The sequence below is a fragment of the Carassius gibelio genome, chromosome A20, assembly GCF_023724105.1.
Source record: "Carassius gibelio isolate Cgi1373 ecotype wild population from Czech Republic chromosome A20, carGib1.2-hapl.c, whole genome shotgun sequence".
In the NCBI taxonomy this organism is placed as follows: domain Eukaryota; kingdom Metazoa; phylum Chordata; class Actinopteri; order Cypriniformes; family Cyprinidae; genus Carassius; species Carassius gibelio.
This window is the reverse complement of record NC_068390.1, coordinates 26,359,627-26,383,740: the sequence shown is the minus strand read 5'-3', so window position 1 is coordinate 26,383,740 and position 24,114 is coordinate 26,359,627. Positions and strand designations below refer to the sequence as shown.

The 24,114-nt window shown below is 37.8% G+C and overlaps 1 protein-coding gene across 7 annotated transcripts in view; it reads left to right on the top strand.

Moving 5' to 3' along the window:
- Positions 1-24,114, top strand: part of LOC127938406 (collagen alpha-1(XII) chain) — a 70,064-nt gene that overhangs the window by 19,364 nt on the left and 26,586 nt on the right. For 3 of the 7 annotated variants that reach the window (XM_052535000.1, XM_052534994.1, XM_052534999.1), the window contains 33 exons: positions 3,726-3,875; positions 4,036-4,155; positions 4,647-4,811; positions 5,009-5,155; positions 5,597-5,739; positions 6,799-6,928; positions 7,778-7,923; positions 9,087-9,216; positions 9,318-9,454; positions 11,886-12,015; positions 12,435-12,574; positions 12,936-13,068; positions 13,487-13,507; positions 14,344-14,483; positions 15,224-15,353; positions 15,566-15,714; positions 15,848-15,977; positions 16,274-16,413; positions 16,677-16,806; positions 16,888-17,027; positions 17,394-17,523; positions 17,625-17,764; positions 18,775-18,904; positions 19,017-19,156; positions 19,242-19,374; positions 19,489-19,628; positions 19,719-19,848; positions 19,928-20,067; positions 20,161-20,290; positions 21,131-21,273; positions 22,702-22,831; positions 22,935-23,077; positions 23,348-23,477. In XM_052535000.1, the coding sequence (XP_052390960.1) occupies positions 3,726-3,875; positions 4,036-4,155; positions 4,647-4,811; positions 5,009-5,155; positions 5,597-5,739; positions 6,799-6,928; positions 7,778-7,923; positions 9,087-9,216; positions 9,318-9,454; positions 11,886-12,015; positions 12,435-12,574; positions 12,936-13,068; positions 13,487-13,507; positions 14,344-14,483; positions 15,224-15,353; positions 15,566-15,714; positions 15,848-15,977; positions 16,274-16,413; positions 16,677-16,806; positions 16,888-17,027; positions 17,394-17,523; positions 17,625-17,764; positions 18,775-18,904; positions 19,017-19,156; positions 19,242-19,374; positions 19,489-19,628; positions 19,719-19,848; positions 19,928-20,067; positions 20,161-20,290; positions 21,131-21,273; positions 22,702-22,831; positions 22,935-23,077; positions 23,348-23,477 (4,410 nt within the window). The remainder of the gene's footprint in view (positions 1-3,725; positions 3,876-4,035; positions 4,156-4,646; positions 4,812-5,008; positions 5,156-5,596; positions 5,740-6,798; positions 6,929-7,777; positions 7,924-9,086; positions 9,217-9,317; positions 9,455-11,885; positions 12,016-12,434; positions 12,575-12,935; positions 13,069-13,486; positions 13,508-14,343; positions 14,484-15,223; positions 15,354-15,565; positions 15,715-15,847; positions 15,978-16,273; positions 16,414-16,676; positions 16,807-16,887; positions 17,028-17,393; positions 17,524-17,624; positions 17,765-18,774; positions 18,905-19,016; positions 19,157-19,241; positions 19,375-19,488; positions 19,629-19,718; positions 19,849-19,927; positions 20,068-20,160; positions 20,291-21,130; positions 21,274-22,701; positions 22,832-22,934; positions 23,078-23,347; positions 23,478-24,114) is intronic. The other 4 variants (XM_052535001.1, XM_052534997.1, XM_052534995.1 and 1 more) reach the window with 3 other exon arrangements.

Sequence of the window (24,114 nt, the reverse complement as noted above, 5' to 3'; positions counted from 1 at the left end):
CGTCAATGGCGATTCTAGGGGGTGGCCCGGGGCCTGTGGCCACCCCAGATCTGATAGCTAGTTGGTCAAGTTCGTCAACACAAGAAAGGAGAAATGCTGTCAATCAATGATGACAGCTGATCCACTGATTAAGGGACAGTTTTACATTTTTAACTAACACCGTAACGGTTGTACGGAGACTGATGAGAGCTGATTTCTGCTCAGCGGACGTTTGGCCATGCAGGTCAGGTGACCCATGAGAGGAGCGCGCGCGCTGCACCTACTGCTGCTGGTCCGTGAAACACAGGAGGACAGTCACACACAGAGTAGCAACGACAAAAACGCTGTCGATTGAGATGTATGGTAAATCAATGTTTAGTTATATCGTAGTTCTCTCTAAATGTATAGGAAAAAGGTATCTAGCATTAAGTAGCAGCTTAAAGTCGAACTACACTGCACTGGCTAGCTTAGTAGCCTGCAAACTAAGTTAAGCATTGAAGGTTAGCAGCAGTCGATCTGTTCCCCTCGAAATGTCTGTTTCCCTTTACGCAAACATAGTCAAGTCACCTTTATTTATATAGCGCTTTTAACAAAAAGAATTGCGTCAAAGCAACTGAACAACATTAATTAGGAAAACAGTGTGTCAATAATGCAAAATGACAGTTAAAGGCAGTTCATCTTTGATTCAGTGATGTCATCATCTCAGTTCAGTTGCCTAGTACGATCAGAACTAGCGAGCGCAAGAAGCGAGACTGCATGTACGGCAATCAAATGGTTCAAAATACCATCCTAAATCCTAAACTTGAAAATAGTTGTAAGACGAGGGGTTTTACAACTCGAAAATTATTCTTAATTTTATTATTTCTAAACTTTACATTGCTTTCTGAGGAGATGTGATTAAGTTGGCCATCTATTGAAATAGCTGTATTGTTAAAATCTAAACAAATAACCTGAAATGAGGTTCTTTTGGCCTAATTGAAGGAATATGCCTATATAAACTGAAATTAGAAAACAGGTCATTGTCCATGTGCTAGTTGCTTTAAGTCAGTTAAGTATAGTTTCTTGACAAGCACTGACTTTTTGTTATTATAAAGTGTTGGTGTATCATACTCACTTAACTATGAAAAAATGTTTTTTCACAGATTACACTAATTTGCAATGGAAAAATTAAACTGCAAAAACTCGGACATAAGACAAAAACAAAGGAACAACTGCAAGATGAAGAAAAATAATAATAGAACATTAACTGGAGTGTGAGAATCATTTTACTATGCTGCAGTGTAGTAAGAGATTTGTCCCTTTTTGCTTACCTTACATCCAGTTGTGTTTGGTGTATTTGCAGCTGGCACAATTTAGGCTACTTTGGGGCAATGTTTGATAAACTATTTGGTTGGGTTTATTACAGACCTTGCAACCCGAGGGGAAACAAGAATTCCAGAGGGGAACTGAATCGACTGCTATGAAATATGAAAAGCTATTTTCTGGACTGAAGACTGAGGGTGTTTATTTGCAGATGTGTGTGTTCAGTAGAGCTAATGTTATATTTTGGGCCAACCAGTGTGTGAAATATAGTGTGACAGCCTAGATTTAAGTAACTATAACACAAAAACAGGCTTTGACTTATTTATCTGCTCTGTGATTAAAGGGCTGTTTAAAGTCTTTTTGTCTTGAAGATGTCTACAGCTAAGTCATGAAATCACAGAAAAGACGATTAAAGCTGCAAACTGTGCGTGTATAAGCAGCAAACCACATCTCTCAAATGCATGTTCAAATAAAATATAGCCTATCCTGCAATTCAAGGTCACAATATCAGACATAAGTTGATTTGTATTTTTTTATCAGTAATTTAATGCACAATTAATTGTGAGCACAGTGCACTTATACTATAAAATATGCAAAAATTAAACCATTTAAATGCAAAGAAACAAATTCTACTGTTATGTTGATTTCTGGCCTTTTTCACATTTTTTTATCATTGCACGCCTCATCCATGATTAATGTTGGAGAGCAAGCATTTACGAGTTTTGAGAAGCGGAATGAAGAATAAAGCTAAAGTGAGCCCCTTTATTAAAATACCTGGAGGTGAGGAATAATACAAAAATTGTCATATTCACCCAGTGTTACTTGATCTCAAAAGTCGCAAATTGCAATCTCAATTCAGTTAAGTAGAAATTAATTGAACTCAGTTGTGTTTAAGGCACTAAAATAGCCCATTACGCCTACATTATAGTCAAACACATTTTTTATATAAAATAATGAAGATTTCTGTGCCATCCCAGACCGGTTGCTGGCCCTTCCCTGGCCACCCCTATAAAAGCATCCTGGCTTCGCCACTGTTGAGCGTAATCCTAACATCAAAGACTTTCCAGAGGTTAGTCGTGCAGCAGTGAGGAGTTAAGCAGCAGATGCAGGGAGGATGATGCGATTAGTTGTGAAAGGTCACGCGAGGCCACTGTTTTCACGTGTATCAGCAGGACCTGACTGCTAACTAGCCCAAACCAGTGATCTGGTCAAGCTGGATGACTCTAGGGTTCTAAAGTCCAAATAGTTCCTAAATACTTGTTACATTATTATGTGATTCATCAGGAAATGAAACATTCAAAGAAAAAACTAATTTCATCAAAATAACGCAGCTTTTTATTATATCTCATATCTCACACAATAATTTATTTCACCATGTCATAATCAGTACTTTCATCTCATCTGGCAACATATCTTGTGTATGAGAGTTTGCCTGTTTTTTCCTCCCTCTTTTTAGCACCATGACATGAGTTCATAGAAAACAAAAAAAAGCTCTGTTTTCAGTTCTGCACTATTTCACAGAAGAGAGAGAGAAGGCCACTGAATAGCACAAGATTAGGAAAGTGTTATGTAGCGGATTAAACTAACAGTGGTATAACAGGTTATAACAGCTTATGGTGGCTTTTAAACATTTGTAAATCATTTTTCTATTTTAAATTTGTTTTTTTGCAAACACCATGTTTTCCATTTTATTTAATGTATTTTTTTTTTTATATATATATAGTTATATTTATTATTTAGTTCTAGTATCCAGTCTTCTAAATCTAATCAGTTTGACAAAGACTTTTTCGTTTACAACGATTGATCAATTACCATCCTGGACCAGCTAAAACCAGCTACAGTCTGCTCGCACCTGATTTTATCTGCAAGAAACCAGTTCCACCACACTCTTTATTATGTCTAATTATTTTATGGGCATGCTTGTAAATAAATACATTTCACAAGCTATTTTTCACTTGCAGACCATGTGTCCAGAGAGATTACCAGTGCTCAAGCCTCAGTTTTGGGGCTCCTCTCACATTCAATAGGTATCTGAAGTGCTACGGAGGTGGAATTCGCAAAAGAGAAGAAGCTCGTATTTCATACATCACAAAGGGCTGCTTCTTTTCTCTTTAGAGCAGAAGCAGTAACAAATCCAGGAAAATGGCTTCCAGGGCCAGATGCAAAAATGGATTTGGATGCAACGCAAGACTGAAGATTCAAAGAAGAAAACTAGAAATTGAATGGAAAGAGTCTGTAGCTTTAAGAAATCAACAAGAAATAAAAGTGTTCTCTAAATGTGTGATGCTTTTGAGTTATTGCAGTGTTAATGTGCTTTTTATTTGCTGTGAGCATGTGTACACGTCTGTTCTCATCGCTCTCCTGTTGAACTCTGCCTTCCATCAACAATGAAACCATCACAACTAAGCTCTTCTTGGTGTTTCTTGCTGGTGTTTTACTTACAGAAAAACAGTGTGTAACCACAGCCAAGGCTGATATTGTATTGCTGGTTGATGGATCCTGGAGTATCGGCCGTTTGAACTTCAAAACCATCCGGTCTTTTATCGGTCGAATGGTGGGCGTCTTTGACATTGGACCCGACAAGGTTCAAATCGGCAAGTCTCTTGTGCTTCTATTTACTTAATCTTTTCAGATATATTGAAGGTCTATTCATGCGTCTGGACTCCAGATGTGAGCTTTATGCTAGGGCGCCATATTGAGTTATTACCAGTCATTTTCTCACTTGCATCATAAAGGTGTGTGCTTCTCTCACAGGTTTGGCTCAGTACAGCGGGGATCCCAAAACCGAGTGGCATTTGAATGCCCACGCCACCCGTGAATCCCTGCAGGAAGCTGTGGCCAACTTACCCTACAAAGGCGGAAACACAATGACGGGTATTTGCCGACTCTGAATTCTCAAAACAACATTTCATTGTGATTTGTGTCACTAATGTCACTCGTGGTACCAAAAGGATTTTTTTTAATTAAAGAAAAAACTAAAAGTTCCTGCAACAGTTGAGTTATATAAGTAAAAAGCCCCATTGGGGAAGTTTTTTAGCAATGGCTTATAAACCTTTAAAGATAGACTTACTGTGTGGTATCAGGTTGCAAATTGATGGTAAATGCTTTTGTTGAAGCTGTCAGCCTGCATAATTTTAACTTATTTGTTAAATAATCATGTTTAACAGCAGAATTCCTGGTGAAAGACTACATTACCCATGATTCTGCAGAGAAATCTACACCAATCAGAGACAGAGACGTGATTTGCTTGTTTCGAGTCATGTATTATAGGAATCATCTGAAGCTCAATCCACATTAAAACTATTGAAAAACTGTGACTGTAGATGCCGTCCGATGAAACCAACCTGCTTCTTGTGTTTCCAAAGGTATGGCCTTGAACTACATCCTCCAGAACAACTTCAAACCAAATGTGGGTATGAGACCCGATTCTCGTAAAATTGGTGTCCTTATTACCGACGGAAAATCTCAGGATGAGATTGTAGTGAATTCTCAGAAACTGCGTGACTCAGACATTGAGCTCTATGCCATCGGTAAGTACTTTTCTTCTTTACATTGTTGGCATTCTGTCAGTTCAGTCTCAATTGAAAATGAAAGTCTGCATGCTAATAAGAGACACTCGACCCAGAGCTCTACTTTTCATTTGGCAAGATTATAGTTTAATGTACATCTTGTTGACCCGGCTGAACTTACTGAGATCTTTCAATAATGCTCTTCTCTTGACTCCTAGGTGTGAAAAATGCTGATGAAAATGAGTTGCGATCCATTGCCTCCGACCCTGATGAAATCCACATGTACAATGTCAACGACTTCTCCTTCTTGTTGGACATCGTGGACGACCTCACTGTCAACCTCTGTAATAGTGTTAAAGGCCCAGGTACAGTCACGCACTTGACTAGTGCATGCTTTGAATGCAAAACGGTCTATGAATCTAAACAAATCTGCCAAGGATCTGTTCTACAGACTAGAATGAAAAAACCAAAGAGCTCCCAAAGCTCCCAAAGTTTGGCTCAGCTAAATTGCTTGAACTCTTGCCATCCATTTTTGATTTGCACTCGTGTTTTCCCAGACGGTTCTTTGTTCTTTTTTTATTAATAATCTTGCTGAAAAGACTGCGAGGAAAAACTGTAGGTTGCACTCCAATCCTCCTTGGGGGATAACAGTGATTTACAGAACCATGAAGCTTGTGATATATAACCCATTTAACCTTTTGCAAGAAGCTAATAGGCCTGAGGAAGATTTATAGTCGAACTGTAAACTGGTTTGAAAGCCATTTGACACCACTGCTCATATTTTCCCATTGCTTTCTATGAACCAGGCGGTGGCCCAGGGACGCCCACTGACCTGGTGACTTCTGAGGTCACGCATTACTCCTTCCGTGCTACCTGGATGCCACCCGACGAGCCAGTGGAGAGGTTTCGTATCGAGTATGTCCCCGCTGCTGGAGGAACGACTGAAGTGGTGAGCATTAAAAACACATATATCCGGCTCCTGTTTGAATCATAATGCATGCACACTTCACAGATTTCACAGACTCATTTATTAACTTACAGACTCTCGCATCCCGCGCATAACTTTACAATTTAACTGCCTTCTGGTTCCTGCTGCCTGCATAAGGAGCATAACGTCAAAAATCTCTTATTTGGTTTGGGTGGAGGTTGGCTGCTCATTCCAAGGAACAGAGAGGGTGAAGGTTTTGAAAAAAGCAACATTGAGGCATGTTATGAAGAAACAACAAGGCGTTGATTGTTTAGTGACTGTAGCTGGCTCACACTGATTCTGGTAAAGTTTGACATTAGCATGTTGCCAAGTCAATGACACAATACCATAAAAAGCTTAAATATATATATAGTAGTTATATAAAATATTTAAAAATTAGTTGTCATTTTTTGATCAACAGTTTTCAATAAGTATTTAAGTATAATCTGCATTTCACTTAATTTGTCTGGCGTGTATTTTTATGTTAAGCTTGTTGCAGTGCTTCAGGGATTTATTTTTCACAATGTTGCCTTCAAAATTGGCAAAAACAAGTTGCCTTAAAAAGCATTAATATTACTATTTAAATTATGCGCTGGGATTACATCTATGATGCCTTAAAATGCTGTCTAGTTATATGTGGGTATCATTTATTTATTATTGTGCCCTTTGCATGTTCACCGTAAAAGTAAAGTTTGATGAAGAGTAACATTTGACATTTAATTTCCACATCTCTACGTACCTTAATAACTTCTATAGGACAGGACAGCTTTCATATAATGTTCATTCAGAGCTATGCAGCTTGTCATATTTTATTTTAATGTATATGCTGTGTTCATATGGCTTAAAAGTATCATGTATCAGTGTGGGGTGAACTGGATCCCATAAATCACACAACATGCGCTGCGTGTTCCCGCACTGAATTCTGACCTCTTAGAACCTGCAACTTCACAGAGATGATTTCAGATGGCCACGTTTCACCCCTCCATCTCGTGTAATACCCCTCTCAGCAGATAATCACCTCTCCCTGATGATGTTTTACAGATGTTCGCTGATGGCGAAGAAAACACAGTTGTCCTGGTCAACTTGAACCCCATGACCGAGTATATTGTCAGGGTCTATGGAGTGATCGGTGAGGAGAGCAGCGAGCCTTTGAAAGGAACCGAAACCACGTGTAAGTTTTTTTGCACTCGTCCTTCTTCTGTTCAGTCTCTGTCTGATGAAACCCACTACATAAACATATCTTTACCTCAACCACTGGAAACTGGAGCTGCTTCTTTGCATACCTAGCTATATTTCAAACCCTTATTAGCTACATTCTAACCGAAAATTTAATTTTATACCCCGTTCAGAACACCACTTTCATTTCCTTAACTAAATATTGTTTTATTTATAATTGAAACTGGCTGCATTTTCCACCCACTATTGAATGACGAAGCTTGTCAATGCCTTTTCCATAAAAGACAGATGCAGTGAATTTGGCCTGAACAAGACATCCAAGTCTTAAATAGTGATGTCTGAAAATGTGTCTAGGTAGGCAGCTACGTATTGTTTGGAGCAGAGAAAATATAAATATTTTCAAAGATATATACTGCAGCTCCTATAACATAGAGATTTAATGCTGGTTTCCACATTGCAAATACGAAAGTAGTCCCTCATCAACAGCTTAGGTTTGGTCTAATAGACAGACGAAGTGAACTTGAATCATTTTTACAGATTTAAAGAAAACAGAACATCTTTATTGGCTATTCTAACTTCATAGTTTGTCGTTTTTACATTTCTCACTATAATGTTTATGATCAACATTACAAGGCCTTATCCCATCGTAAAGAGAGCCTTATCGTTTTGTCATGAGCCGCTTGGATGCAATAATCTGCTGTGGTCACTGTGGCTTTAGCTTTATGGTCATTTAATGCTCATGTTTGACCAAAGTGTGAACGCTGATGAAAAAATCACAACGTTTTATTATTCTTTGTCAGCTGTATTTTAGATAAATCAGTTTCCTTCTTTTGGATTTCCACAGTGCCCCTACCTGCTGTCACCAGCATGATAGTGTACGACGAGGCCATGACGTCCATGCGGGTCAGATGGGAGTTAGTGAGTGGAGCCAGCGGGTACTTGCTGAACTACAACACCATCAACGCCAGCGTGCCCTCTGGAAAGATGGAGGTGAGTGCATGTCGCACTGACGTCTTCCAGAACAGCCTCCAGACGATCTCTCAAAATTTCCACCTCTGCTTTATTAAAGCTCAAGGCAAAGTAAACCCTCTTGTGCCAGCAGCTCCCTTAGCAGAGCCAGAAGGTCTAGGAAGGGAGCAACTCTTTTACAATGCTGTACAGGCCTATAGGATATTAAATATTATTTTAATTCCATAATGTGACAAACAACATTAATGTAGTATTATTTAGAAGTTTTAAATAGTGTTATTTATTTTAGAGTACATTGTATATTACAGTACAGTATATATTATTATTTTGATTGATTAACTTTCATTTAAATTTAAGTAAATGTATTATTAGCTTTTTTATTAGTATTTAAAAAATATTTCTATTGAGCTTTAATATTTTTTTTATTAATTAAGTTCTAATTTTCATTTAAGATTTATTTCTTTTGCCTAATATTTATTAAATATCAGCTTTATTTACATTTTTATTATTTTTACATTTTTGAATTTAGTTTTTTTGTTTCATTTAAGTATAGCTAACCTTTTCATTTAATAAAAATACAATTAAACTAAAATAAAATTTAGTTAACAAGGTTTTTTTTTTCTCCAATATGTAATAAAGGAAACTCCTCTGGAGTTTCAGAAAAGTGCTTAAACTTTGCTCAGAGTTTCGAAGATAAATGCTGATGTCTGCAGTCAGTATCAATCAGTATCAAGCATTCCTCATCAGATTCCTTTCAAACCAAATGATCTGATCTGCTATTCACATCCATTGTAGATTTTTACTCTTCTTGTACTGTATGTCAACTAATTTTTATTTTAGGAGACATGTGAGACTAAGTTGAATATTAGATTAGCCTTAACCTAAAACTCCTTTTGGTCTACTGAGCAGTGAAAGAGCGAACTCTGAGCAATAAAATCTTTCTTTAGCGGGTCTACAAAATGCAGACTAGCCCGACACACAAGCTTTTGGCAAAAACAATTTTTATTGTTAGGGAAAGTCACAACCATCATCCCAGGAGATCAGTCTGATCTGATTTAGTCTGGAGGAGACATACCTTAACAAACACGAGTGTGTTTATGCCAGGTGCTCCTCATAACAAGTCTTGTCTCGCTGGGCCATTGCTTTGCTAATGTCCATCCTTTTAACATCCCTCCCTCCTGCAGATGCGAGTAGCTGCAGATGTGAATGATGTCCAGCTATTGCAGCTGCTTCCAAACACTGCGTATTCGATCTCCCTGTTCGCCCTACATGAAGAGGCGGCCAGCGAACCACTCATCGACAGAGGAGTCACTCGTACGCTAGTCTTCACTTTATTTTTACATGGTTTAATTCTGTTATTGTTAATATGTAATATATGTTTTTTTAGAAATCAAATGCATCTGTCTCTCTCCTAGTGCCTCTGCCTCCAGCGGGTGAGCTGAGAATCTCAGAAGTGACTCACAGCGCCATGCGTCTCACCTGGGATGCAGCTCCTGGGAACGTCAGGAAGTACATCATCACCTACAAGCGAGAGGATGGAGATCTGAAAGAGGTGATCAAAAAAGAATCTAAGATTTAATATGATTTAGTAATCAAAACTCTAAATTACACATCTCTAAAATGTCCCATGAATCATTTGTTGATTTTAAAAAATTATTATAATTAATAATAATAAAAAACAGTTCTTGAACATACATTGCTAGTCAAGTTTTTTGAAAGAAATCAATACTTTCTTTATTCACCAAGAATGCTTTTAAGTGATCAAAAGTAAACTAAAGTCATTTATGATGTTACAAAATCGATTTCAAAGAAATGCTATTATTTTCTGTTCTGTTCTTCTCAATTTATCAAAGAATCCTGAAAAAAAATAAAAAATTAAGCAGCACAACTGTTTTCAGTATTAATATTAATAATAAATGTTTCTTGAGCAGCAAATCAGTATATTATACTGATTTCTGAAGGATCATGTGAAACTGAAGACTGGAGGAATGATGCTGAGAATACTGCTTTGTTTTCTGTTTGTTTTCAGCTTTGTTTTCTATTTGAATATATGCAAAATGTAATTTATTCCAATGATCAGTTAAATATGTTTCACAATGTTACTGTTTTTATTATATTTTTGATCCAAGAAATACAACTTTGGTGAGCAGAAGAGATTTTATTTATGCCCTAAACATACCAAATATTACCATTTAAATGTCAAATAATTGTAATCGCGGTTTAATGGACTTTTTTCTATGATGGATAGTTTAAAGTTGAGAAATAACGTGAGCTATTTGTAAGGAATGTGAGATTAAAGAAGACTCAAGCAGTAGATTAGGATAGAGAAACTTTAGCTTTTGGTCAGAGGTTATTGTAGAGAAGGTTTTGCTTACACATGGTTCATTAGCTAGGACCAAGACCTCATATTTACCTCACTGTGAGGTAATCATGAACTGACCCTGGTTAGATGGCAGGGATTTGACTTTTCCCATGCCTCCATGTCTCTCTGCAGCAATGCTTTTATGGATATTTCCAAAATACTGCCATTTTTTCCAAAAGGAGTCTTTTATCTTTGAAGATCTACTGAGATGAACCAGTGGAACTATTTGAGGAGTTCCGAAAGGTCACGTCCAAGCAAAGTTGTTGATTGGATGCAGACCATTGTTTATCTATTCTTAGACGTACTCTGGAATGAGGTTAAAATGACCGGATTCACTGAGCCGAACTCTGAATCCATCTTTGGAGCCATACAAGGCAAAACATTGCTATTGCTGTTTATTATAGTTGGGCATTTAAGTATGACGTACATGATTCATCAAATGATGTGCCCTGTTTAGGAAAGATGTGTTGTTACTTTATCAAGTGATCAGACTTTGACTCTGGAGTGTAATAAAAAATAACAAGGGAAAAAGCCCTTAGGTTAAGAAATAGCTCTTAAGTTAAAAGGTTAAGCAAACTCTTAGTTCCTAAAGGGTCCACTAAAGGTTTCTTATGTATATCCCTTTAACTCCTTAAGTTTTCCCTTAAGTTTTGTTACTGTATGCATTGCAAAAAGTCCTTAGTTACAGTTTCGCCCTAAAAACAAATTAAATTACCAAAATAAGTCATTTGCTGAATTGTTAATTTGGGGTTAGGGTTGGGGTTAAGAACAAAGGCACACTGTTAATCATGTAAATTAGGTATTATAAATATTAAAAGTATGATATGATTTGTTTCTTGTCAAGGCAACTTTCAACGGACTAAGGTGACAAAGATTTGGGAGAAATGTAATTTAAGGATTCAGAATAGTAAGATCACTTGAGGGTTTAATGTAATCAGACACAGCACATCAAAGACTTGAGCCAATAAGTGACCACGGTAACACTTTAGAATAAGGTTCCATTAGTTAATGTTAGTTAATGTATTAATTAACATGAACAAACAATGTATAATACATTTATTACTGTATTTATTCATCTTCGTTAATGTTAGTTAATGAAAATACAGTTATTCATTGTTAGTTCATGGTAATTCACAGTGCATTAACTAATGTTAACAAGCACAACTTTTGATTTAAATAATGCATTAGTAAATGTTGAAATTAACATGAACTAAGACTTATAAATGCTTTAGAAGGATTGTTCTTGCTTAGTTCATGTTAACGAAAGTAGTTAACTAACATTAACTAATGGAACCTTATTCTAAAGTGTTACCGTGACCACTAAGAACAAGACAACTAAGAATACACTAAGAAATCATAGCATCATCCACAAGATTTTTGAATAATAACATTGAGTTTACACAGGAAAATTCCTTCAGAAAGTTTAGTTTGGTAGTGTCCTTGTTTAAAAGTTCTGTCAAAAAAAGAATAAAAAACACCCAGTTTTCACTCTGTTGCACCAACACAGATTAAAGTCCGTGTGCAACGAATGGAGTCCAGGCAAGTTGGCTTGTCAGAAGCATCTGTTATCCATTTTCCCTTGATATGTGTTAATGTTAATGTTGACGTTGGTGTTTGACAGGTTGAGGTCAACGGTGACATCACCACTCTGGTTCTCACCAGCCTCCGCTCTCAGACGGAGTATGATGTTGCCGTCACTGCCGTCTACGATGAGGGTCCAGGAAATCCCATGCTTAACAACGCAATGACTGGTGAGCTTATAATCCTCACTGATCTTCAAGATGACACCAAATGACCGATGATGTTGGTTTGGCAGCGGCAATTACTTCACGGCTGCTGGGTTTTGTTTGCTATGTTGGTGTTGAACTATGTGAATTACTGGTTACAAGACCTGCAATTTCAGCAGGTCTTTCGAACTGTCCGTCTGGATAATGACTGCCATGTGTGACGCCACCCTTACCCAAGCCACGTGTTCATGACTTTACTTTATCAGTCCCAAGGGTAAAATCCTTTATCAGTCCCATCTGATCTGCAAGTCCGCTGACAAGCAAACCTTTTCCTTTTACACAGGAATATGTTTGCTTGCTCCAACTTGTCAGTTCAAATGGTTCACAGTCCCCCTGTTCAGACCAGTTTCTATATGCCACATACCTTCTCTGTTGACATTCAGGTGTGGTCCCTGCGCCCAAGAACTTGGTGTTTTCTGAGGTGGATCAGACTTCATTCAGGGCCACATGGGAGCATGGAGCACCAGACGTCGAACTGTACCGCATCGGTTGGACAAAGCAGGGCGAGAAAAACTTCAAATACGTACGTATTGGGAAATGCAACCCTCACCCTTAAAAATAAAGGTTCCGAAAGTTTTTTTTTTTTACAGTGATTCCATAGAACCTTTTTTTGCATTCCCAAAGAACCTTTTTAGTGAAAAATAACAATTAAAATAACTTTTTTTAAAGAACTTAAAATAACTTTTTTTTTTTTCCACTAAAAACAACAATGGAAACGTTCCTGGATGTTGCAGGTTCTTCATTGACCCATTGATGGCAAAACAGAACCTGTATTTTTAAGAATGTACCATTGATTTTAAAGCAACATCAAATTACATTTTCATTACAAATGTAACAAACTCTCTTAAATAATATCTGAGCCTCACTGGAATTTATCTTTGTAGGAAATCATGAGTCGTGAAGAGACGAGCCACGTTTTGACAAATTTAGACCCAGACACAATGTATGATGTCATGGTCACAGCCATCTACCCCGATGAGTCGGAGAGCGAGGATCTGATGGGGAGCCAACGCACATGTGAGACAAACACTTTTTATCTATTTTAGACTCTTGAGTACTGGGACAGAATCAGCCTACAAATCTGAGTAAATGGCAGTTTATGTATGAAGAAATTAAAAACTTATTTTGTCTTAACAAATCAGTTTTTTTCTTGCCAAAACTTTTATATGCAAAAATATGTCAAACACACTACTGTTCAAAAATTTCCAGTCAGTAATGTCTTGTTATTAATTAATAGTTTCTTTTTTTCAGCAAGATTGCATTTAATGGACATTTATAGATTAAAAATGTCAAACTATTTCCTAATAATTAGTTTGATGGAGACATATCATGGCTGTGACACAGAAAATAATACATATATTTATAATTTTGTTGTTCTTTAATTAAAATATGTTATAGCTGTTGACAATACAATGTGTTGTTTATCCTTTTCTAGTGTCAAGGGTCATTACACCCGGTATGTTGATTCCAAAAAGATCAAATGTGATTGTTAATATAAATGCTAATGAGGATGATAAAAACAGGAAGATACGAACTGCATGTGCATTTTTATGTTTCACCAGAAACTCATCCACCATCATTTGTCAATCATCATTCATCATTGCCATTTCATCACCATCATTTTGTCATCATTGTCATCTACTGTCAGTCATAAACGTGCATGCAAAACATGCCCGACTGCATTGTTTTTGTTGCAAATGACCATTTCTACGTCCCAAAAACCCATGTGTCTCCATCCTCCTTTCAGGACCACCCATGTTGCTCATGTAACCAAACTAATGACTTGGGATGGGAATCAATAACCAATTCCAAAAAAAGAGAGATAATATATATATATATATATATATATATATATATATATATAAAATTGAAGGATTTTTATGGTCTTTGGTTCGGTTCTTTTTAATGAATCAGTCAAAAAGACTCACAATCGATTAACCTCAAACTTGTGAGTTATTGGGTATATGTTTAATTTGTTGTTGATCTAATAACTGAATGCTTCGTCATTTATTTGGACAAATGGGTGAACATATGAAGTTTTGTTGTAATAAATAGTGCTTTAACAATAAAATAAACATTAGAATTCCATGCCAAAATAGCAGTTTCTGTTCAATCTACTATTCCGCATTTTTGGAATTTCCTCAAAAACCCTAAAAGAACTGTTAAGGAACTGGATTCATCAAGAGGAACCAGAACCAGAATTGTTAAATTCCTCATGATTCCCATCCATAATAGTTTTAGCTACAGTTCCAAAGCCAGACTTTGCTGATTGACCTTTGTATCTGCTCCCAGTGCCCACTGGACCACCACAAAACCTCCAGGTTTTCAATGCCACCACTACATCTCTAACCGTGAAATGGGACCATGCGCCAGGCCCCGTCCAGAACTACAAAATCACCTACCAACCCCTTGCGGGTGGAAAACCATTGTCTGTAAGTTCAGCTGTCCCCAATCCCCCACCACTGAGATGTTTTGAAGCAAGACATGGGTAATCTTTCAATGATAATGACTAGTTTCAGAATATGTTTTAAGGAAGTTCAAGTCCTGTGTGTTAATCATTACAGCAACCAAATGGGAACGTTATGACAGGAAGTCATTACTAACAGACATATCTGATGTGAACTATCACAACATGTTTGTTCTGTAGACCTCAATGATAGTATACCCATTACTGTTATATATTTCATGTTGTCACTTGAGATGAAAAGCCCAGCAAACATTTACTAGCTGTAACTGTATTAGAACTGAACAATGGCACTGGCACTTTCACCAGTTTTGTTTTTAATGCAGGATGATGCTTACTGCTGGTCACACAAAAACTAGTGTACATTTTTTGTTAAAGTAACCTTGTCCATGTGAAATATTTTATCCAAGAGTTTTATTTTTATTTTTATAAAAACATTTTTATAATAATTGTGTTTAAGTGTGTGTAATTTTTTTTATAACTAGTTACTTAGGCTTAATTTATTTCTCATCAACCCTTTAGCAGTGGAATGCTAACAGGCTAAATAACCTTTTTTATTAGGAAATTCCTGACTATGGAAGCAAACTGGGTTGCAAATACTATTTCTTGCTGTTTTACTGTTGCACCAGTAAATTTGTGATGTTCTCATTTCATGGAAACCAATGAACACCAAAAAATGTCTGACTACCTGATGTCTTTCCCAATCAGGCTCAAGTTGGTGGAAAGAAGAACAGCATCATTCTTCAGAAGCTGACCCCTGATACCCCTTATTCCGTAACCGTGGCTGCCATCTATCGCACCGGAGAAAGTAAAGATATTTCCGGCCAAGGAAAAACAAGTAAGGGGCTCCAAGACAATCATTTCAACATCCTGAAGTATTTTATGACTCAAATTGGGAAGCAAAAACAATGATAAACTCATTTAGGGAGGATGCATTGCATAAAACATCTAGGTTTTTTGCTCACATCTGGAGATTTGTCAGATCATTCGAGATGTTATGCAATGAAAATGAGATGACATTATTTAACACTGTGCGTTGTGTTCCTGTAGAAGCCTTAGGAGGAGTGAGAAACCTGCAGGTTTTGAACCCCACCATGACAACGCTGAATGTTCGTTGGGAGCCGGCAGAAGGAAAAGTGAAGGAGTATCAGGTCATCTACGTTCCTGCGTCAGGCGGTGCCGAAAGCATGGTAGGACTGGTAGGAAATCTAGAACCAACTAAAGAGTAAACTATAAGTTAATGTTCAGATCAATCACAAATATTGATTTGCAGTGGAAGTGATTTGCAAGGTTTAAACAGAACTTATAATGTATGATCTTTAATGGCAACAGGAGCAGGTCTCAGGAACCACCACCAACACAGTTCTGAGAGGACTTCAGTCCGACACGCTTTACACCGTGACCTTAATTCCTGTTTACGCGGAGGGTGATGGCCAGAGAATGTCTGAGAATGGAAAAACAAGTGAGTTTCTCTCAGAAACATCTGTCTTACTTTCAATATCTTGCTTTCACTGATTAAGAATGAATGATGGGTGACTATGAGCGTATGCCCAACTATATAAGCCAACAAAGGTTCTTCATAAGAAGAGGTTCTTTGTTAAGCTCAATGTGATGTAAAGGGTCATTGAAGAATGTTTATTTTTAGGAGTGAATATGCATATTGCTCCACTCTGTCCAAACTCCAGTCTGGAAGTACGATCTGGATTTTGTTTCATTCACTTGATGCCAAAACAGTGAAATGGAAATTCTTCTTTACAGGGGCTCTGGGTGGTGTGAAGAACCTGAGGGTCACCGACCCAACCATGACCTCTCTGAATGTAAAATGGGATCCTGCGGATGGGGCCGTGCGTCAGTACAAAGTCTTCTTCGTCCCTGCCGCTGGAGGAACCGAGGCGATGGTGGAGCTTTGTCTATTTTTAAATAACTATAAATTATTATTTGCTACAAACACTACAATGATGTACACTTAAAACAGTATTAACTTAGAAGTAATAATTGTCATAAAAAATATGTCTCAATGCAAAAAAGTAAAATATTATGCATATATTATTTTGATTTTGGAGTAACATTTCATGAGATTCATAAAATATGGTGATGAAAATAGTGAAAATACAGTTTTCTCGAGGCATCCTCAAATGATTTTTCCTATTGTTGTAAATAGGAACAACTACCTGGGGCCCAAACGTCAATAGTATTACGAAACCTGCAGCCTGATACTCCATACACGATATCTGTGGTTCCAGTGTATCCTGCCACAGAGGGCAGACGCCAGTCTGACAATGGAAGGACATGTGTGTATCAACCTTGCTTCTTATTTATGTATCTACTGACACACTATCTCTCTTACAAAACTATTGTCTATCTCACTCTAGTGCCTCTTGGAGGTGTTCGAAACCTCCGTCTGATTGATCCCACCTTCACAACACTCACTGCCACATGGGATGCCGCTGACGGGAACGTACAGGGCTACAAAGTGTTATACGTGCCCACCAACGGAGGAACCGAGCTCATGGTAGGAATATCTAAATATTTCAAAGTTTGTTTTTGCAGTGATGATGTCACAAGTGGAAATCTCTCTAAAATCTAATGGCATTGCTTGCAGACAGACGTATATACACATAGTCTTCCTTTGAGGTCCAGAGATGAGAGAGTGATGTAATGAAACTCTAATTGAATTCTCATTATGCTCAAAAACCTGCTGGGAAAGTTTACAACTGTGTGCTCCAATGTTTAGACAGAGCTGGAGTAAACTGTGAAAACAGTTTGTTTGGCAAGCTATAAAGAGAGAGTTTTCTTTTAGTTTACAAGTTTAGTTTTCTTTATCTCTTTAGATAAAGAGGATATAGTGTGCTGAGCTCCAGTTTCTATATTCTTTTAGGAACAAGTGTCTGAGAGCACCACAACATTAGTGTTGAGTAAACTCCTGCCAGACACCATGTACACAGTGACTGTTTTGCCAGTGTATGCTGAAGGAGATGGCCCTCAACTCTCTGAGAAGGGGAAGACTAGTAAGTGACTCCAAAATGACGTTGGCCACACTGAGGAATGTTTGAAGAAGGTTTGGTCACATTTCATCAATGTTGAGTCAACTTTGTTGTTGTGTCTTTAGAACCGTTGGGCAGTGTGAGGAACCTACAGGTAACAGATCCAACTATCAGCACCCTGAACGTACGCTGGGAGCCGGCGGAAGGCAATGTGCGGGAATACATCGTCATTTACATTCCCGCCGGAAGCCAAGATCAAGAAGTGGTGAGAATGATTTCCATGGATGTTCCAGAAAAATTGAGGTTTTTGGAGCTTATTATATAAATTATCTGTTCAGTGTCAAGGGGTAGGGGAGAAAATATTCCCCTAAGGATTGGCACACCACTACTATGCCGTCACATGTGTGCCGCGTGCATTAGAGCCTTTAATTATGGTTCTGTATTAATGAGCTGCTTACTGACACACACACATATCTGAAATCACGCAGCTCACACATCCCGGAAAAAATAAACTTGTCAATGCTGCCCAGCGACTTTTATTAAATACAGTTTAAATACTGAATAGCTACATTATACTTTCCAGTGAGTAAACACACTCTAAAAAGATAAACGCACAGACGCGAATACACTCAACTTCTATTTCTCTTTCTCTCTCGAATAGGCTATATTTGGAAAAATGGTTTAGCGATTTGTAATTATTGGGGGGATTAGCCCCCATCAATGTCTACGGCAGTTCTGATCCCTGATCATATGCTGTGGCACTACTATCATGCAGTCTGTAATGACCTTAGCAAATATTAGTGATTTTTTGCGAACATTTCTTTGAGTAACATGACCGTTAATATGAACTCACAATTGAATGTAGCATAAAACAAATGATTACTTTTCGTTAAAATCTTTATTTATGCCAAAAAAGCTTACATTTATGTGTATTTTTGTTTGCTGTAGCTGCCATGTTGCCAAGATAATTCATACCCCTTTGTTTGAAGTGTGGTCACGAAAAATCTTAGTTTGAAGGGCTATCTGGCCCTTCCCCTTACCCCTACCCCTCCAACCAAAAGACAATCGAGATAGCCCTACCTCTTCACGTGAATGCACAAATGGAGGGGGAAAGGGGAAGGGCTAAGGGGTAGTATTTGAGATTGGGCCCTAAGCTCTGCAATCAGTGCTGATGCTTCCATTCTAGAGCTGAAAACAGGCTGTATATTTTTTACTGAAACGCTGCTTTCTTGGAGAGTATTTTAATTCTCAATACCTTTAATTTTGCCTGAGCAGGATCAAGTCTCTGGAACCACCACCTCAACTGTTCTGAAGAACTTGGAGCCCGACACAACCTACACTGTGACTTTAGTACCAGTATATCATGAGATGGAGGGCAAACCTCTTTCGGAGAATGGAAGAACAAGTGAGTTCATTTTGGAAATATACTGTAGCGCATCTTTGAATAAACTTGGCCACAAATTGAAATGTCTGGCTATTGTTTACTTAAGTTTATATATCTGATTATTTTTTTTTAGGACCATTGGGTGGAGTTCGCAACCTTCAGGTTACCGATCCTACCAGCAGCACCCTAAACGTGCGATGGGAGCATGCTGATGGAAACCCCCGCAACTACAAGGTTTTCTATGTCCCACAGCCTGGAGACACTGAGAAGATGGTACGTTGTGATGAAATAACTTTTAATAGTTTATATGAAGGACCTTTCACATAATGTGACCAAATCTTTTGTTTTCTGTGATCAGGAACTAGTTTCTGGTGGCACAACAAGTACCGTCCTACGTAATCTCAATGCTAACACAGTGTACAAGGTCACATTGCTGCCTATGTATGAAAATGATGTGGAAGGAAAACGTCAGTCAGAAAATGGAAAGACAAGTGAGTCTAGATGTTTGTCATTTACAATTTTGGGATGGAGAACTCATCTGCCTCTTTGAGGAATCCCTGCTTATTATTTTGAGATGGTTCACCATGTCTGTTTTATTAATGCAGAACCTTTGGGAAGTGTGAAGAACCTCCAGGTGACAGACCCAACTGTGAACTCTTTGAGAGTGCGATGGGATCCTGCGGATGGAGATGTTCGTCAGTACAACATCATCTATGTGCCTGTTGCCGGTGGTGCTTCAAGCACGGTAATCACCTAAATCCCAATCTGTCTCAAGTTTGTCCAATTGGTTTGCTTGTTAATAACTAGTTTGTGGTTGTTCTGATGTACTCCTCAGACCCAAGTGTCGGGAGTGTCTACCAATACTATTCTGAGAAACCTGCAACCAGACACAGAGTACAGGGTCACCGTAATACCAGTATATGCCGATGACGAAGGAAAGAAACAGTCAGAGAATGGAAAAACAAGTGCGTACCTGCAATGTCAAGTTTGGATGTTACTCTGTTAGCGCACAGCATGCTTAATTTCAATTCTCTCAATTCTCAGAGCCTCTGGGTGGGGTAAAAAACCTGAAGGTCACCGATCCTACAACCAGCTCGTTGAAAGTGCGTTGGGAGCCCGCCGAGGGTAACGTGCGGCAGTATCGAATCTTCTACATCCCAGCAACTGGTGGTGCTGAAGACATGGTAAGAGTGGCTCCCCGAAAGAGGCTCTACTGTATGTGGTCTGGACGTGCAACTGATCTTCAATAACTTTGTTTAAATTTCATGTGTCAATAGGAGCAAGTTTCAGGAGGCACCACCAATACCGTACTGAGGAACCTTCTGTCAGACACAGTCTATACAGTGACTGTGGTTCCTGTTTATCCAGAGGGAGAGGGTCTCCGGCAGTCTGAGAAAGGAAAGACACGTAAGAAATGCATCACTATTACTATCACACGAAAATCGTGAGGTGCCAAGTGATCAAATCGAGTGGCTTGTTGAGTAGAGCTGCACTTTGACTTTGAGTTTTATATACTTTACCACTCATTGTAATTGAAGAATCAACACAATGTATACATATTTGGGTTGCACTTTATTTTATAGTACGTGTACTTATAGTACATGTACACTGTATTTATCTAAGAAAGTTCTGGTAATACAGGGTAACTACATGGGGTAGGGTTAGGTTTAGGGGTAGGTTCAGCGTTGGTACCTAGTTATTACATATACATTGTAATTACTATAATAGTACAGTTTGTACATAAGGAACAGGACTGTAAAATAAAGTGCTACCGATATTTGTATAAATACTAAATATCATTTTTACCTTAAAAAACTACAAAATTGTATACTGTACGTAGAGCAACAACTACTAGGATTAGGACACTTGAATTCTATATTAATGCGAGTGAGTTGTACTAAAAGAAACTGAATCCTTTGAACTCATGTTGGAGAGTTTTTAATGTACAGTATTTCTGTAGAAATAATCACATCTGCTTTGGTTTAAAAATCATACTAAGCAGTTTTAGCATCAACCTTAAATGCCCCCCACCACCTGGCTTTCCTTTTTGGCACTTTCTCACCATAAAACCCGTCTGCGCCGCTGTCTAATGCTTTGCTCAGCATTCATTCCAGAACTTTACTGAGCTTCCTCCTGTTAAAACGCTTCTGTGAGCTGTTTGAATTCCTCTGCTGTTCTGTGAGTCCCTTGTTCTCACTCTGCTGTTTTGTGTCTTCTTATTCAACACATTCTTACCCTCTTTCATAGTTCCAAGAGTCCCACCCCGGAATATCCAGGTCTACAACCCAAGTCCCAACAGTCTGAACGTGCGCTGGGAACCAGCCTCGGGCCAGGTGCAGCAGTACAAGGTCATCTATGCCCCACTGAGTGGGATCCGACCTCTTGAGTCTGTGAGTGATGCACAAATCTTCATATTTGTATGCATTTTAGGGAAACGTTTATGCAAAATTATGTAAGTTAATGTACATTAAACACACTTACATTTAATATACATTAAATGTATGCGTGTTCCTTGCAAATCAGTGATGTAGAGTCATTCTCTGCCAATTAAGCTACAAGGAACACTGTTTATGAAATACTAGTTTAAGGGTTTTCATTTTTTGGGACTTCACATCAGTTTTGGACACATATTATTGAATCTGCAGTCAAGCATCTACTTAAAAAAATAGTTAGCATGTCACGCCATTTCAGATAATTATTAGATTATATAATAAAAAACAAACAACAAGGACCTCAGTTGACTCAAACATGTAAATTTACATAAAATGCAGCTAATAAACCCAAACCAAAGGCAATGAATTGAAAGCATAGTGATAAACAGCAGTATTTAACCAAATATTTATTACACTACAGCAAGTGAAATGGCTTTTGTGAACCCTACTTGGGGGATGATGCATATGAATCTGGGAATCTATTTATTTGAATAAGTTCATTGCTACAACAAACCATCTGAATCGATTCACTGAAATTAATACTTCCAATACTTTCGAGACTTTCCAATACTACTTCAGAGAAAGAGAGTTTAGGATAACATGTTTGTTTACTGCCTCGGCTTGTATCGTATTATAGAATTTTTATTTGAGGTCCATCGCTACTTAATGAACATTACTGAACAGCTACTTTATTTCTGTTTGTACTACTGTCAAAGAAATTTAAGTTAGTCGCAATGTTAATTAAAGTCATTACAAAGGATGTTTAGCACCTACCCTTTTGCTCTTAAGCATCATTTATGGTATTTGCCATAGAGAGAAGCACTTCAGGAGATGCATAGAGTCTCTCAGGCTCACAGGTGTCCTGTCTACATAATTAAACAAAACATGTTGGGACACAAAAGAGAATTTTTCATATCCTTATGCTGACCCATATTTGTCAAACTTATCATTTTGAGCCAGAACTGATGCTGTCATAAGCGATGGTGTATGGAAAATATGCAGCTGCCATCAGTGATGTGAAGCCTACAAATAAGAAACAAATGAGCAGATGGGGTGATAATCCTGCTGGGTGTTGACAGGTAGCTTATGGGGTTTCCCCGTCACCCCCAAAACGAGTCTCTCTTCAGGTCCTGCCGCTCCCCGGAGGCAATTACACTGATCTGACAGTATTTATGTAGCATTTAACCCCATGAGCACATCTGTTTGCTTTACATATCAATTTGGAAATGTTATCTAGCTCCGCTAATCTAAACAGGGGCTTAAGAGTGACGTCATTATATCTATTCGCTTTGCCAGATTAGTAATGTCTACGCTGGGTTGCCATACAGTCGATGTTTTGTGTATATACTTGTCTTTGTTTTATCTAAACGACGGTCTTCTCCACAGGTTCTTGTTCCTGGCAACATCAACAGTGCTTTCCTGGATCAGCTCATCCCGGATACGCCGTACTCTGTGAATGTCATGGCAGTATATGCTGATGGAGAAGGCCCAGGAATTGATGGAAAAGGAAAAACATGTGAGCTTGTGCTTTATGGCATAAAATGGAAATTCACTCTGTTTATTAAATGCATGTTATTAGATCTTATTGTAAATTAATATATATTTATTTATGTTTTCAGTACCACGAGCTGGACCCAGGAACATGAGGGTCTTCGAAACCACCACAAGTACGATTAGCATCGGCTGGGATCATGCTGAGGGTCCCGTACAACAATATAGGATTTCCTATGCTCCATTGACGGGAGATCCCATCACAGAATTTGTGAGTACAATTCCTCTGATTATTGCTCTATATTTTTAGATATTCACTCCTTCATTACTTTTGATTGTAGGATTCTTTCTATCTGCACTACATTGAATTCTACAACACAAAGTGAACATGAAATTGAAATGATCCTTATTTACGTTCTAGATGATACTGTGCATGATTCATCAGTGCATGTTATACTAACCAAACCAGTTTGATTTCTCATTTGATTATCAGTTGTGGTTATTAAACCAAAAATCATACATCTTATGGTCTTCTCTGCAGACTGTTGTTCCTGGGAACAGAAACAATGCCATCCTTCAAAATCTTCTTCCTGACACCCCGTACAACATCACAGTTACAGCAGTTTATCCTGAGGGACCTGGCGGATCCCTAAACGGAAATGGAAGAACACGTAAGACACACAAACCACAAAACATGCCTCACTTTGATTTCTTACCTTTCGATGCATTTTCTGTGATTGCTATGCAAAGAAAGCTTATGTTTAGGAGTAACTTACTAAAAGTTGCTACATTACTTGTGTAATGAATTTTTCAATAGCATAACAGTATTTCAGATTTTAAAAAAAAGGTGTACTACCTTAAATTATAAGTATTATGTAGCTTGGAAAGCTACAGTTATTTTAGTATTATTTATATGCTATTATAGTTTTTACTGATGTTTTTAATGAGCTTTCATTTCATATTTTCATTTTGGTGTAATTTTTAGCAATGTTGAGATGCATTTTTCTAATTTTTATTACTTTTTCAAAGTATTTAGATTTCTTTTATTTTTTGTTGAGTTTAAATGTTTATTTATTTCCCGTTAATAATTTTAGTGGGTCAACTTTCACATAGTTGCCAATTTTAGTTTTATTTTCATAAACAAAATGATTTGTTAGTTTTAGTTAACGATAATAAGAAGCAAGTACAAGAAAATTCCCTGAAACTGCATCTAACCAAAGCAAGCAGACGTATCTGAACGCTAAGATATTCTCAAGGGTTAAAGGAGAATATGAGAAAATAATTGCTGGTAGGGCATGGTGGGGAGTT